Source organism: Aplysia californica, unplaced genomic scaffold (genome assembly GCF_000002075.1).
Source record: "Aplysia californica isolate F4 #8 unplaced genomic scaffold, AplCal3.0 scaffold00425, whole genome shotgun sequence".
In the NCBI taxonomy this organism is placed as follows: Eukaryota; Metazoa; Mollusca; class Gastropoda; order Aplysiida; family Aplysiidae; genus Aplysia; species Aplysia californica.
The window spans coordinates 630001-645640 of record NW_004797695.1 but is presented as its reverse complement, the minus strand read 5'-3'; the positions used below and the strand labels follow the sequence as shown (position 1 = coordinate 645640).

General features: G+C 37.5%; 1 protein-coding gene across 1 annotated transcript in view; it reads left to right on the top strand.

Annotated features, from left to right (window-relative positions):
* Positions 1 to 11451, top strand: part of LOC101853339 (perilipin-2) — a 20327-nt gene extending 8876 nt beyond the window's left edge. Inside the window, exons 6-10 of the mRNA XM_005104568.3 lie at positions 1654 to 1886; positions 2922 to 3044; positions 3893 to 4054; positions 5770 to 5886; positions 10091 to 11451. Of these exons, the coding sequence (XP_005104625.1) occupies positions 1654 to 1886; positions 2922 to 3044; positions 3893 to 4054; positions 5770 to 5886; positions 10091 to 10324 (869 nt within the window). The 3' untranslated portion in view covers positions 10325 to 11451. The remainder of the gene's footprint in view (positions 1 to 1653; positions 1887 to 2921; positions 3045 to 3892; positions 4055 to 5769; positions 5887 to 10090) is intronic.
* The last annotated feature ends 4189 nt before the right edge of the window (positions 11452 to 15640 follow it).

Here is a 15640-nt window from a genome sequence, read left to right as displayed (position 1 = left end):
GGGGGGGGGGGAAAGTTTCAAGTTTTGAGGTGACCAGCAGTTTCAAGTGTCGGTAAGTAGAGCAGGGTATACAATATGTACATAATGTGGAATGTGACGCGCTATTTATTATGCGCGGTGTCCGAGATCCGTTCTGTGTAGAAGAATGGGAAAAGTGGGTGAAGTGTCGGGTCACTGGCTGTGTGCGTCACGCGGGATACATTGAGCTAATGGTTCTGGGGGGATTTGGGACGGGGGACTGGGTGAAATGTTTTGTGATTGGTCACTGGAAATGTATCTCTGAGAGAAGGTTTCTGACTGGGGTTTGAGTGACTGCATGAAATGTTTTGTTAGATCTAGGCCTGATGCGCGACACCCGTAAATGCTGTAAAGCACTAGATCTAGACAGGATTTAAGATTAGACAAGTAAGCCTAATCAGCTGCGCTCGAAGAACTTATAATGTACTTGTTCAACTAATCACAAGAGAAAAGTTTCTGTGAATGAAAGAATGATTCTGCATGAATTTAAGGTCGGGGCTGGTCGCTTGGAAAGCCACGTGGCCGGTTCGTCGTCTCTATGACTATCATCAACAGTTTCCTCTTAGGCTATCTGTTTTCGACGTTTATAGCGCATATTTACCACATTGAGTCTGTCTTTCTCTCCCCCCCCCCCCCAATGTATTCTTTACCCCAGTCGGGGAATCCATCGCAAAAGTCACTTGTCGTCACATTATCTGCCAAAATGACCTCCTCTCTCCAAGGGAGGTCACTGTAGTAATAAGGAATTGTGATGACTGCGTTCCTTCCTCACCTCGCATAGGTTCATGTAAACGCACGCTCCGTATAAGCACACGCTAAGGAGCCCTCCCGAGCACCGTGCGTTTAGGCGGTGACTACTGTAAGCTTTGAGGGTTTTGTAGTCTCAAATTTCAAAGATCATCAGTTTACTGTAGGCCAGTGTTTGGGGAATCTTTGTTTAATTAAGATAAAATGTAAATTATTATTTCCTTTACCCTTTGACAAGTTCTTTGTCTTTGAAATGACATCTTTTTTTGTCTAAAAGGGGACTCCAATTCCAAATGTCAGGACTGCACATTTCTGATGCACATTAGAATAATATATGAGAGCAAATTAGTACAGTGGTCGTTTTATTTTGAGTTTTAGAATGTTAGCAGCTATGTGCCTGCTTATGTCACTGTGAAACAGAAAAAAGAAATCTACAAGTAAATTTGCTCTGTTTTTTAAATTTTCACTTGAACTACAGAACTTTCTGGGGAAGTTACGTGTTTGGAGTGTTTGAGTTATATCCAAGCCATACAAAAAAGGCATGAAGAGGAGCCAAGGTCATGCTTGTTTGATTAGAATATTATCTGTATAGTTTGAAGGTCACAGTATGACTATAAGTAATCAGTAGATTACGTTGATGTGATGTCAGCAGTGTGTTAACGCAAAGTAGGTTAAGTGTTCAGAGATAATGTTTTAACATTTGTCATGATCTGTCTCACTATTGAGTTCAAGGTTACGTTAGTCTTTTTGCTTCTCTTTTTTTATTTTAGTGTTCATTTTTATTGATATAATATAGGTTGGTTGTCAAAGCTGCATAAATACTTGTACATTATTTTGGAAACTTTTTGTATGATCAGACCAAAGGATGAATCTGGGGTTCTTTTCCAGATGATGATGACGACAGTGATGAGAGCAGTGAAGATGCACAAGACAATGGGTCAGAGAACGAAGTACAAGAGATGGAAGTAATGGAGCCCTCACCAGAAAGAGTTCAGGTACATTTCAGAACTGTCAGTAAGAAGCTCCGTCGCCGTCTCTTCCAGCGGGCCATGAGAGACTACCAAGGTGCTAAAGCTCGTACTGCTGAAGCAGTGGGGAAACTTCATGGAGTTGTTGATTTGGTAAGTGTGTTTAATGATGCACATGGTTGTTTATCGATTAAAGCCTTAATTGACCATAATGATTACAGTATATTTTATATGTTGGTTCAGTATGCATAATTTTTTATAGTAGCTTTACACTGAGATCCACGTTTAAGATTTTTGTACCTTTGAGCTTTTTGAAAACTCAGTTATTTAAATATTTGAGCAGTTCTAAAATCTGTTTTACTGTGAAAGTGATGTCATTATCTGTTAATTATATAGTTTAAGTGTTATTTGTAGAATACAGGATCCTTATCATGTGTGGCATGTCTGAAAGTTTCGTTCTTGGGAAGTTCACTTGCTCATGCAGGATGACTCTCACTTTGTTTACCTTTGACTTACATGTGTATGTATGAGTGAAGAATTATGATTTCAGAACTTTTAAGGGAATACATCATGCAGTGGTGGGTTTCTCTAGTTTTTATACTATGGCCTTTTTCTTTTGTATTCTCCCTTGGTTTCAGCTAAAGTAAACTATAGGCTTTTGTTGCAGGCGTAGGCCATATTTTGAGAGACTCATAATTTAATTATGCTTACCACAGTCTATTCAGGTTTGGGTTGAGATTAATTTGAGAAATACTGACTTTAGCGAGCAAGCCCTCAAGGTGTCTCAGATGTATAGATAGAATTGGCACTCTGGAACTATTGAGTTTTTCTCCTACCCTGGAATTGGAATAAAGAGTATGATAAGCGTGAGACGAAATCCCCAAAATACCCTCAAGTTATGCCTGCACAGACTGAATAGAACCAGATACTGTGACCTGAGAATCTTAACTCTTGTCTTTTATCTATTTGGATCTTCGCTGCTAGAAATAATTATTGGAAAAAAAAAGCATGTGTTTCCTGTAACCCAATCCACTTAATTTTTCTTGTTAATTCATCTGTTCTTTGAAGTTTCCAGTGCATGTTGTGGAAATTTAGTTGTAGTTAGGAAATTGTGTTTTCAGACTGCTGCTATTTTAAAAAAATCATGTGTGATGAAATTTGTTTGAAAAATATAATTTTTACTTGCAGATTGATTATGCCAAGAGCAACTTGGGAAATGCAAAAGTCAAGGCTGAAGAAATGTGGGAAAAAGTGACTGCGGATGGAGACAACGGAGGAGACAATGCTCAAAATGGAACACTGTTTGCAGGGGTAAGTGGTCTTTAAAAAAACAACAACATTAGAGTGATTTACCGTCAAGGCCGTTCTTTAAAAAAATGAAATTGGGTTTTCTTGTGTGGCCATGAATAACTCAGATTTGAGACTTGTTATTCCCCCCCCCTCCCCCTTTTTAGTGACTACTGAATTATTTATTTTAGGAAATTACTCACAGCGGATTTGTTTGTGGAGCCTAATGTTGCTAAGCTGCATATATTCATTTTTGTTGTGCTGTGAACCAGACACCGCCCCCCTTTGAAAGCAAAACAAAATTTATTTTAAAAAGGCCAATTTGGTATATGAGGTGAAAAGCAGTTTTAGCTCATTTTGCAACCCTTGTACTGGCATTGATTGAAAATGCAAGTTGTGATGTATTCTTCTTTAGAGACTCTACATAGTGTGCAATTCACAACCCTCTTTTGGGATAGGTGCTCGATTGTCCTGTTATACATATTGAATTGAAAAGAAGGAAAGCCAGCTTTATATTGCCAGCTTAGAAATCGAGGTTGAAAACCCGTTTTGATAAAATCACAACCCCACTTTTTGTAAGCATGAGGTTTGCTTTTGCATTTGCTGTACTTTTTGCTTTGTGAATGTCTTTTTATCAAGTTGGATGACTGTTTATGAGGTTGCTTTTTTGGTTCCATAAATAAGGAACTGTAATTCCGATTAAGACATGCTGTTTGAAGTTTTATGTAGACATAAGTCTAGAAAAATTTGTTTTTTCTCTGACACATGGTTTTGTGTTATTGCTGTTTGATTTTCTGAAATATTGTTAGTTTTGGAAGGTTAGTGTGAAAGGATACATTTCATTGATATTTTTATTCTTTTCTGAATTTTAGACTCTGGAGGAGAGGATTGTTGTACTTGGGCGTATGTTGACTCAACAAGTTAGGTCTGGCTTTCATACTCTTGAGAGAGTCTCCCATTCTGCTGGTCAGTTTGCTAGGCATCCTATTGCAAAGTCACAAGAATACAAAGAACTTGTCGCTCAGTTTGCTACGGTAAGTAATTGCTTTTCACGTATAATGTGATATTTTATCTAGACATTTATTTAGTCATCTTGGCCTTGTACAAAACAGATTCAGATACTCATAGTGTTTTCAAAATCTTATGCAAATTTTCTTCTTTTACTATCTAATCAAGAGTAATAAATTCTTTGAAGTATCCATGGGAGAATATGTTTTTTGCGCCATCATCTTTTTGAATAATGACCTGGGGCACTACTATCCTCTTGCCCATAAAGAATATACTTAATCATTTTGAAAATTGAAACACTGCATTTTACTAACAAAGCAAAAAATCTGGGAGTGTATTTTGATTCAAAATTGTCAATGGAACATCATATCAATTATTTATGTACCATTTTATTTTGTGAATTGCGTAGAATTGGTCATATGTCTATGTTTTTGAACGAACACTCGTTGAAAACGCTTGTGTCATCTTTCTTGTTTTCATGCATCGATTATTGTAATGCTTTACTAGCTAACTTACCAAATACCTCTCTTCACAAGTTACAACGTTTTCAAAATCATGCTGCTAGGCTTGTACTAAAGAAAAAGAAGAGGGACCACATTACTCCCATGTTAAGAACGTTGCATTGGCTTCCCGTGTCAGCTAGAATGTCATATAAAATTGCAATATTATGTCATAAATGTGTCAATAACAAAGCTCCCTCATATCTTTGTGATCTCATCCAGATTTATGTTCCATCTAGATCACTAAGATCAGGCGACCAGTATCTTTTACGAGTTCCTAGAAAAGGCGGTAAAAAATTAGCCGAAAGATCGTTCGCCCACCTTGCTCCGTCAGTTTGGAACTCTCTTCCCCAACCCTTGAGACATACAACATCTGAGTCTAAATTTAAAAAATCTTTAAAGACACATTTAATGACATCCTTTTTAAGTCAGTCGATTCATGTTCAGTACAATGTTATGTAAATGTCTATGTATCCATTTATGTATTTTGTGAATTGCAGTGTATATATTATTTTATTCTCATTTCATAACGATGTGTAATCGTGTGCGTGTGATAAGCAAGTAGATGTGTGTGTGTGTGTGTGTGTGTGTGTGTGTGTTTGTGTGTACGTGTGTGTGTGTGTGTGTGTGTGTGTGTGTGTGTGAGTGTGTGTTTGTGTGTGTTTGGCATACATGTGTGCGTGTATGTGTTCGTGAGTGTGTATGCGTGTGTTTGTGTGTGTGTATATGTATATGTGTGTGTGTTTGTGTGTATATGAGTGTGTGTGTGTGAGTGTGTGTGTGTGTGTGTGTGTCGCGTGCATGAATATTTTTCTTACATGCATTTATGTAAAGCGCCTAGAGCTGTGTTTACACGGGAGTGGGCGCTATAGAAATGATCTTCATTATTATTATTAAGTGTAGGAATAAGAAAACAGAAAAAATGGACTTCTTCTGAGAACATGGGACTTGCTAATAAAAAATGTAATGTTCCCTTTATTTTCACTTGAAAGTGCCAACTTCATATCTCTTTTGAAAGATAAAACGTTCAGTTGTACTAATGATCTTTCTTTTTGTAATTGGCGAATTTGAGAAAAATGTATATTTTCAACAGCCATTTTTTTTTCCTCCATGGAAGTGAGAATGTCTTTCCCCTTTGTGTACTGACAGAGATCCCAATAGCCTGCCTTCTTTCAAATCACAGACACATTGTTTAGAATTCTACTGTACATTTGAAAGATTCATGTTCTGTTCTTTTCCAGCTTCAGTCCCTTCAGAATGCTTCAAATGCTGGGGTGGAAAAGATCAGGTCCAATGTGAGGTACATTCAGGTCAGGCTGCAACAACTTATTGACAGTGTGGAGTCTCCAGAGTGGCTGGTAGGTGTTGTGTTTTTTAAGCTGTGAAAAATGTAGTAAAGTTGTTTTTTTAATGTCATGGGCTATTAAAAAAGGTAAAATTCCCAAATATTTGTTATCGGGTTCCGTATGTTTTTGAACTGAAAGCTTACAATTGGGGGCTCATAAAATGATTTACGCAAGCCAAAAAAATAATAAAATTCGTGACCTTTTTGGGTTTTTCAATACCAGATAGTGTTAGTTTTTGCCTGGAGTGGAGTTTTTTTAATTTTCTGGACAAATGAGTTGAACTGACAATTTTTTTGACAGCTGGAATTTGGCAAGATTACTCCTCAGGTCATTAAAATCAAGAAAATTATTCAATCAAAAAGATTTTCTACACAAAGCTTTATCATACTGGTACCTTGTAGTGTTTACCTGCAAAGTTTCAACTCATGTGGTTACAAAACAAGAAAGCCTTGGGCAAAAAGGTAAAACTAAAAAAAATCCTGAATGACCACTAATTTCGGACATTTTAATTTTAAAAAATCCATAACTCCCCCGCCCCCCCCACTCTTTTTTTTGGATCGTATCAATGACCCAATTAGCACTAAAACATACCCTAAGACAGTTATTTGTGAACTTGACATTTTTTTACCAGCACATGCTCTTAACCATTTAATTCCTGGGGATTTTCCCGATGCATGCTCCAAAATCCTGGAAAAGGGAAATGATTATATTAAAAAAGCATACATTTTTTAAAAAGTTCATAAAAAGAAATTTCTTTACAAAATGATCTGGGGGAAAATGCAAAACTATATACATGTGTGTGCCTAAAGAAAGGTACCAAAAGTCGGATTTTGACCATTTTGAATTAAGGGTTGTACCTGATAGAAAATTCAGTGCTGACAGTGAATACAGGGGTTTTTTAATTTAAAAAAAAAAGTATTTTTTTTATAGTAGAGGGTTTTACGGCGCTCGCAACTGCATAAGGTCATGTGAGCGCCAATAAGTTTTTTTGTTTTTTTTAGAGGTCTCAAGTAGTTTTTGAGATGTTGCACATTTTACGAGGTAGGGTATATAATTTTGAGAAACTGAGCTATAAGTTAAACCAACGTGAGAACACATACAAACTTAAAAAAAAAAGATTTTTAAAATGTATTTATTCATGGAAAACTCACTCATTTCCAATTTGGCATTCTGTTGACATCGATATCATGAATGGAATTCAATGGCAAAACATATCAGGGAAGAGAAAACATGCTTCAACAATAGATTTTAAAGCCTTTTAAAAGCAGTTTTCATTATTTGTTCGTATTATACACCTTTCCCCAAAAACTTTTCAAAATAAAACATTTAGAAGTCAATTCAATGTAAACCCTTTGAGCACATTGTAAAATAATATTGGATCGATCATTTTTTAATGGAAACACATTTTGGTTAAAAAAGTGATTTTTGTCATTATTAGCCTGTAGCTCGAAATGGTCTGGGGCGACTTTTGGTACCTTTCTCTAGGCGCGCACATATATTTGGAAATATTGCTTGCAAATAGCCAGTTTGCATTGCGGTACTGTATAGGCAAGTCATTTATTTTCCCATAATAGTTGTGACTGTTGGGTTTTAATTTGTTATCGGTCTATTTAGTCAATTTAAAAATCAACCAACCCATTTTGTGACATAAAAATACCACATTATGATAAACAGAGAAATTAATTTTCAACGTATTTTTGTTTGGTTGAGAGTGCTTTATGGGCTAAATTTTTATGTTTTCAAAGTTTCTGTGGATTTGTCCAAGTTCCAACTCCATCGCACCCCACTTTTCGTCGTAATTACTTAAAATAGGCACTATTTCTGGGACAATTTCGACCATTCAAAAGCTCAAAGAAAGAAGAAAAATTCTGTATCCTCGTTTTCAGTAAATTCTAATCATACATTCTTCCTAGACCCCAAAAATGCGTACCATGGCAGTGTTGCACGTTCGGCGATTGAAACTTTGCGTAATGCAGCTCTAGGTGCGAATTGATAGACTCTGCCGCTCTAAGTGTTAAGTGGTAGAACTAAAAGGGCTGTTTTACAAGGAGATTCACTTTGTTGGAAGTTTAGAAGTTCTTTCTGTCAATGTATGACATATTTAATGTAGAACCTTTTTTAGTTTTAAGTGGATCTTCCTGCTGAAGATATTGGTATAAATCCCATATTCTGGCCCTTTTTATTTTGTTGTAAATCTTTTATTGTGACCATACACATCTTTAGAAGCATAGCATTGATGGCCAAATGGTTAGGCTCTCATACTCAAACTGTAAGGTGCTAGGTTCGAATTCCATCAAGGGCTAGACATTGTGTTTTTGGCAAAGGCACTTTGCGCGAATTTTGCTCATTTCACCATGGCGGGAATGGGTACCTGCCTATAGTGTTTGAGCGAATGCAATCTGCAGCTTGCACTGTATGCTTCCTGGGAAGCCGAGAATGTTTGAGTGTTCTTTGTCTGCTGAGGTAATAATTGATAGTTGTAAAGCGCATAGAGCTGTCCCCATCGTTTTATGCAAGAAAAATTCAATTATGCAAACTGAGCCCAAAAATGGGAAATTAAGCGATTCTGTTAATTTTAACAAAGCATAATAAAGGAAAATACTCAGAAATTATGCAAAAAAGGATCAAGTTTTGCTAAATTATGCGGGATGCATAAAACCACGGGGACAGGTAGAGCATGCAGTAGAGCATGGATGTGCACTATATATAATTGCAATTGTTATTATTATTATAAGCGTGCAACCCTGACTGTTTCTAATATTTTGTTGGTTACTTTACAATTTACAGTTAACAGTTTGTGCTTTTATGAGCTTCAAATCCCCACTGCTTTGATGGCCTTGAGGCTACGGTATTCTTCTTTGAACATTCTTACATCTAATAGTGAGTTCTCTCAAGAAAGCTCTGCTCATACTATTACTGTTACAGACTGAAGTATGCAAAAGGATACTCTGTCCATGCTGAACAAATAGTTGTAGACAATAGAGGTTTTTGAAAAATTTATGTTGCTGGTTATCTTGGCAATGACACAGAAAACAAAATTATGTAATTTATTATCTGATATGCTATCCTCTGTGGCATTAATGCTGCATAATCTTCTTTTTAAAACTATACATTATGAGTGAAGGTGGAGGTTTCAAGGGGGCTCTCGTGGCCTAGAGATTAAGGCGTTGGCCTCTCATTCAAAGGTCCCGGATTTGAATCCGGGTAGACCCGAAAAATTTTATTCTCTAAAATTGTCTCTTTTCACCTCCTTTCCTGCTCTCTAACAATGTTCTGTCCTCTGATTTTTGCCCCCACCCCCTCATCTCCTTTGCCCCCTCCTCCTCACCTCCCTTGCCCCCTCCTCTGGGCTCTTAACTCTTTCTGCAGCCTTTCTACTGCTACTCCTTGGCTCTTTCTTACTGCTGTCTCTCAGCCACATCCCTAATCTTCTGGAAGGAAAGATCTGTACCTAGCCTTTTCGGACAAGGGCGAAAAATCTCGGAGGGCCCGTGTGCAAGTTGCACATGTTAAAGATCCCTTGGTGGTCTAAAATCACAAGTCATAGAGCCATAGAAAGTGCTCAAAGACAATTTTAAGTGAAGTAATGGATACCTTGAATTTGACCTTATTGATGACTGATAGCATCATGGCCGACTACGGAAAGTTTAAATCATCGCCAATCAAATACAAAAGGCTGGTCTAAAATCGATAAGAGTAGATCTAGGCTTCAGCTGCCATCCGGACAAAATTCAAAATTTCCTACCAACTGAAAAAGTTTAATGTGTCCCGCGCACTTGACATTATGATGACCTTATGCAGTTGCGAGCGGAGTAAAACACTTACCAAAAAAAAAAAAAGAAAAAAAGGGAGGTTTCAGTAGTAGGGGTTCTTAAAGTTAAAGGCATTTTAATGGGGTTTTTTTTCCTATATCTATTTGTTGCTTTACGTCCCCATTTTGATCATATAGGAGGCGGGGGCGGGCATCTGACCCTTCCTGTCAGTACAGTGTCAGGGCCAACCCAGGGTGACAGAGATACAACATCCCATCAGAAAGACCAAGATGCTCGATAAGAATTCTAACGACTCAGGAATGGAACTCGGGTCTCCTATGTGCAACAGTGACGAATCTAACTACTACATCACCGATGTGGGTACTTTAGGGGCATGAATTCATTTACTATTAATTACTATTTTTCCACTTCAAATTCATTAAAAATTATCTTGGTTTCCACAGGCCGTCAACATTGAGATGGAAGAGCTTGAAATTGATGAAAGTGACATCCTAGACCCAGCAAGACGGGAGCTTCAGGAAGACGGTGTTGGGGAAGAGCCTGTTCAAGTTGAGGAGCCCGCCCAAGTAGAAGAGCTCGCCCAAGTAGAAGAGGCTGCCCAAGAGGAAGGGGTCGACCAAGCGGAGTTGGACCAAGGGGAAGAGTCTGAAATTTCTCGACATGAGAATCCAGCGTAATACAAAGCTTGCACAATTCATTGATTCAAAGTACTGCGTATATATTTTTTCAAATCCTTGTAATATTGATATTACTTCCACTAATTATGGGATGTCATTTCTCCTATTTGCAAACTGATCTAAATGCCAGTTCTGATTCTCAACATTTAATATGAGTACACTGTACTAGAATTATAAATGATATGATGTGATGTTCTCTTTCATGGTTTGTTGGATGATTCTTTAAATGGGAATTTAACGATTACCCCCTTCATCAAGTTGATAACACGTCTTTTGGAAAGTATGACATGCTTTTCTGTAAATCTCTGACATGTTCTAATTTCTTGGAAAATTAAAAGTAGTCTGCTACCAGCTTTGCACTTTTACATCTTGAGCAATCCATTATATTGTGTTGTAATAATGTCTTCTTATATAATTTATTATTAGTGTTTATAGTTTTAGTTTTAGTTTATGTTTAACTAGTGACAATTTTTGTAAGACTTGCTCACTATTTATTGTGAGGCTTTTTTTGGTATCATCTCTGTTGTAGGCCTTAATTTGAAAGTTTAACTTAAGTTTAAAATGTGTTTGACCGATAACTAGGACAAAGATGTCACCAATTTTACTTTTACGAAGGAGCTTACAGTCAGCATCATACTTTGGTTAATTTGCTTTGATTCTTCCTTTGAATTGAAAGCAGCAGCATTTTTGCATATTTTACAAACATTTTTTCCTAAATATTAACAGTAATACAGTAAACAAATGCTGTTATTGATTAGAGGTGGATTTGTAATAGGAATAATTTTTCCTGTTGATGTACATTCTGAAGTTATAATGTATACCATGTTTAAATTTGGTAAAAGCAGTAGACATAATGATTTCTTTGGTCCAATCTCTATGTCTTGGAGATTGTTTGAAATTAGAAAGATTGCAATTCAAGAAAGTTTTAAGAAAACTTCAAATGAGATGAAATTGTCACCAGTACCGTACATATTGGTCGTTCTCAATTGGATAGTCTTGTGGAAGCACAAAGTCCAAAGAAAAACTCATAATTTGACAACTTTGTTTTGGCAAATCTGGCCCCCCGAAATATATTATATTCCATGTTTTGAATTAGTGGTCTTTGAATAAACTGATTACGCTTTTCACTTCATTGTTTGTTAAACTGTGTTAGCTCAGTGTTAATAAGACATTGTTTTTGACCGATTCTACTTGGCTGCCATTTATTTGATCCTTGCAGATGATCCCCTGAGCTTTTGTCATAATAAGCCATTGTAAGTAAAATATGGTCACTTGCGCAACTTGCAAACGGAACCTCCGAGATTTTTAGCCCTTGACAGAGAAGAGGTGTAGGTCTTTCCTACCAGAATGGTGTGATTGAAAGACAGCAGTAAGGAGCCAAGGAGTAGCTGTAGAAAGGCTGCAGAAAGAGTCATGTTCATGTAATTCACTTATCAACAGATCACGAATCACACAACAGAATCATTTCCCTTGACATTGGGAAGTCAGGGCTATTTTTCACTTCAGAAGCCAGTATTATCATCTGTTACACTGCCAGCTCTGCTTTATTTATCACCAACTTTATGCTCATTCTCATGCCAAGGGTGGCGGTAGGGCCTACATGTTAAACAAGGTTTACCTGTAATAATAATATGGGGTTCCAAGAGGCCCAACACATGTACATTCCAAATTGTCGGTTTGGAATGGAAAGGCAAACCTGGCGGCAGAACTACAGACGTGGATGAATAACTGATTGTAAAAATTAAATGTGGAGGCCGAAGTGATGGTTTCTACATGTTGGATTTTCTGACTATAGCTCAGCGCGTTCCGCCGATGACAGCCTTTGTGCAACGTCACCAACTTTGTCAGCTTATCTTGTTACTGCAAATATCTTCAAAATGACTTGCTGCATATAAAATCTGATTAAATTTTTGACATTTTATGCAAGATCTGAGCAAAATTAGCCTTTTTTCAATTTATAATAAAAGAGAAAACAAAATTCCACATACATTACATACATGTAAAATACAGTGGAATCCACTTATAACGAGTCCTAAAACAAAGAGAAGTCTTTTATAAAGACACTGTTCTAAAACCCCGTTTTTTTTCCTTCTTTATCTTTGTAAATAAAATACTGCTATAGCGCTATCGGACAACCAGGGGAGTCGGTTATAGCGGAATATTGCTGCTGCTGCTGTGCACAGCGCACAGGCCAGTTATACATATATAAACCTCGCCAGTTGAGAAACTTGTAGGTGATCTAGCGAAACTTAGGATCTCACATCAACTCCTTGAGCGAAACAAAGAATAGGAGAGCCCACGTTTGTCAACAATGGTCAGAGCGAATCAGTGGGAAGGGTGTGGTAAGCGCAGACAAGCAGAACGCATCGTGTGATAGGCCAGCCTAGTCTAGATTATCTAGGCCTACCACTACCCATGCCTTCTCTTCTCCGATGCGAGGATGGAGAGGTCACAATGTTGTGATGGATGGAGTTAATGTGTAGTAACGTGCGCAAGCAGACGAAACACACCACGGTGTGTGGTGGGGTGGGGGACAACACAGAGGGCGAGTTAGCCCAGAGCGCATTCTTTCTGATCGCCAACGCCGTGCTGTCAACATCGCTAGCGCTTGAGAAAGAAACCTGATTTGATTTTTGATCAAGTAAGACCTAGAGGTCATGTTGAACAATGTCATCATCAGGGGAGATGACAAAAAGAAATAAACAACACCAAACTGATAGATTAGGCCTACTTCATTATTTCCATTCAATTTATTACTGGATTCCTTATAATTATAACGAGAATCCTGGTATAACGGACATTTCGCACCGGTCCCCTCCCTCTCGTTATAACAGGATTCCACTGTACATGCATTCACTTAAGGCGAAGGGCGTCAATACAGGATTGGTCTCTCTGTCACGATGTGCAGTAGATCTTAAGAACACACGTGATTGTTTGCACAAGCTAAACAGGTAAACATACTGCAAATAAATGACAACATGGTCACAAGAAAAAATTCTTCAATTCATCGAAATTTACAGATTTCATGACAGCTTTTGGAAAATAAAATCCAAAGACTATTCAATTCATTTGGAGAAGGAACGGGAATAGATCTACCAAAAAGAATCTGGTCGATTTTGTAAGAAGCTTTGAACCTGGCGCAAACAAGGACTGAGAAGCCAGTTGTCCAGTGTTGAGTCGGATGAAGTATATCAGCCCAAGCTGTGGTACTGGTACTGGTACTTTTCAAGTCTGTTATTGTGTTATATCTGTCTCTCTCTCTCACCCACACAGAAATAAAAACAGAGCCATACACAAAAATGCTAAAATTGTTCTTGACCAACATACACATGCTAACAGGTCCCCCACCCCCCTCTAAGCAACTTGCACATGCACAATCGTTTTTTAAAGAAATACTGAAATCATCAGGAAGGCCGTAATTCCCGCATTTGATCTACGGCTCAAGTGATCTCTTTTTTGAAGCGTCTTTTATTCACATCTTTCTGTTTTTGTTTTTCTTCACCACCAGCAGCACATAAATTGCAAGCAAATCGTCATTGTCGGTACACTTGCTGCGCTTAAACCACACGTGATGTGAATGATGTGCCAACCCATCGAACGGCAGTTTTGCACGGTGTTTAAACGCCGGTTCCCACTCCGGTTGAAACCGCCTGGTTGTAACGTACATGTGTAGAGCCCCAAACTGAAACTAAATCTTAAGAGTTTGCTCCCTTTCAAGTTTTAACAAGTTTAAAAGAGGAAGTTGTGAATTGTATAGACCCATTATTGGGTATAACTTGCTTTACTTTATTCAGCGGCCATCCGAGTTCGATCTCTTTGGCCTGATGACTCAATACAAAACAAAATGAGTTTTCCCCAAAAACTTTCATACAGCAACCAGTTTAGACTTGGTGCTGTGTCAAAAACAGCCACAAAACCTAGGTGTGAATTTATTATAATAATTGATAAAAAGCACTCCAACTTGCTGCAAAAGGAGGGTTAAGAGACAAGTCTACCATAAAGGTTTGGGGTTGCTAAATAGGGCTATGGTAAAAGGAACTAGAGACCATTTAATAACAAAGATTGCACAAGGATTGTTATCAAAATGATTCACATTACATTACGACTTCAGAGCAGCCACTCTTCATCTTCACCATTTGACAAAAAAGCAGAAAATACAATTCACAATGTAAATGAATATGATTTATTCACATGAATGCAAGTAAGATTTCATTTTGAAGAGAAACAAACATAATGTACACACGAGCATCGAATATTGTCAACAAAGGCCAAGCAATACATAATAGTTTCAGGGATGTCACAAACAAAATGATTCTTAGATTAGAAAGCTTCATAGAGGTTAGTAGCACCCCCTCCTCCTGCAAAAGAACCCCCCGGCCCTACATAAGACAAACAGCCCTTTAGGAAGCCCTCCTGCTGTCCTGAGAAGCACATAAAAGACAGGTGCTTTCTAATCACTTTTCAAAAAATAAATCTATCAACTGTTCAAACTCACTTTTAAAGGAAGTGAACCTGGCAGATCATTTTACAATTATGATCATCTTAAATTTCTGATTTATATTATTATAATTACAGGTATTTTCATACAGTTAAAGAAACTTTACTTGTCCACCCCCATCATTGCCACAAAACAAAAAGACTTCCAGGAAAGAAAAAAAAATTAAAACATTCTTCAACAACATTAATGGGAAATAGCAACAGTTTATTGAAATAATATTCTAGATACTATCTCAATAAAATGACCTAATAATCCCTTCTTGCAGCGGAGAAAATTGCTCTAAAATGTGATATTGCAAGGTACAAATATATAGATCTCTAGATCATAAACATACACAAGCATGCACAAAACATCATTCTCAACAGTCTCATATACTGGTAACACTAGTAACAGATTTACATGTTGTTCATACAACTTTCTACAAATACCAGTTCTTTCTGTCACTCATTTCATCCACATTTACAGTTCACTTCCTTCCAGGCACAGTTCAAAGATTCAAACTATGTGATGACCCCTCTAGCATCCAGATCTGAACTTTCATTGTCGTCATCCAAAGAGCAATTTTAAAATGATTGTTGCTAAGTTGACACCGATCAAAGGAACTGGAAAAAGAAAAGAATTTCAAAAAGTCACGACTGAGAAGTTATCTCATGGAGTTTCACAATGGTTGACATCATTCATTGTAAAAGAATTACAGTGGAAACCATATCAGGCCCAGTAATAACAGTAACAGGGAACCGCTAATAACAGCGATTTAAAGAGAGACAGAGAGAGAGAGAGGGAGAGAGAGAGAGAGAGAGAGAGAGAGAGAGAGAGAG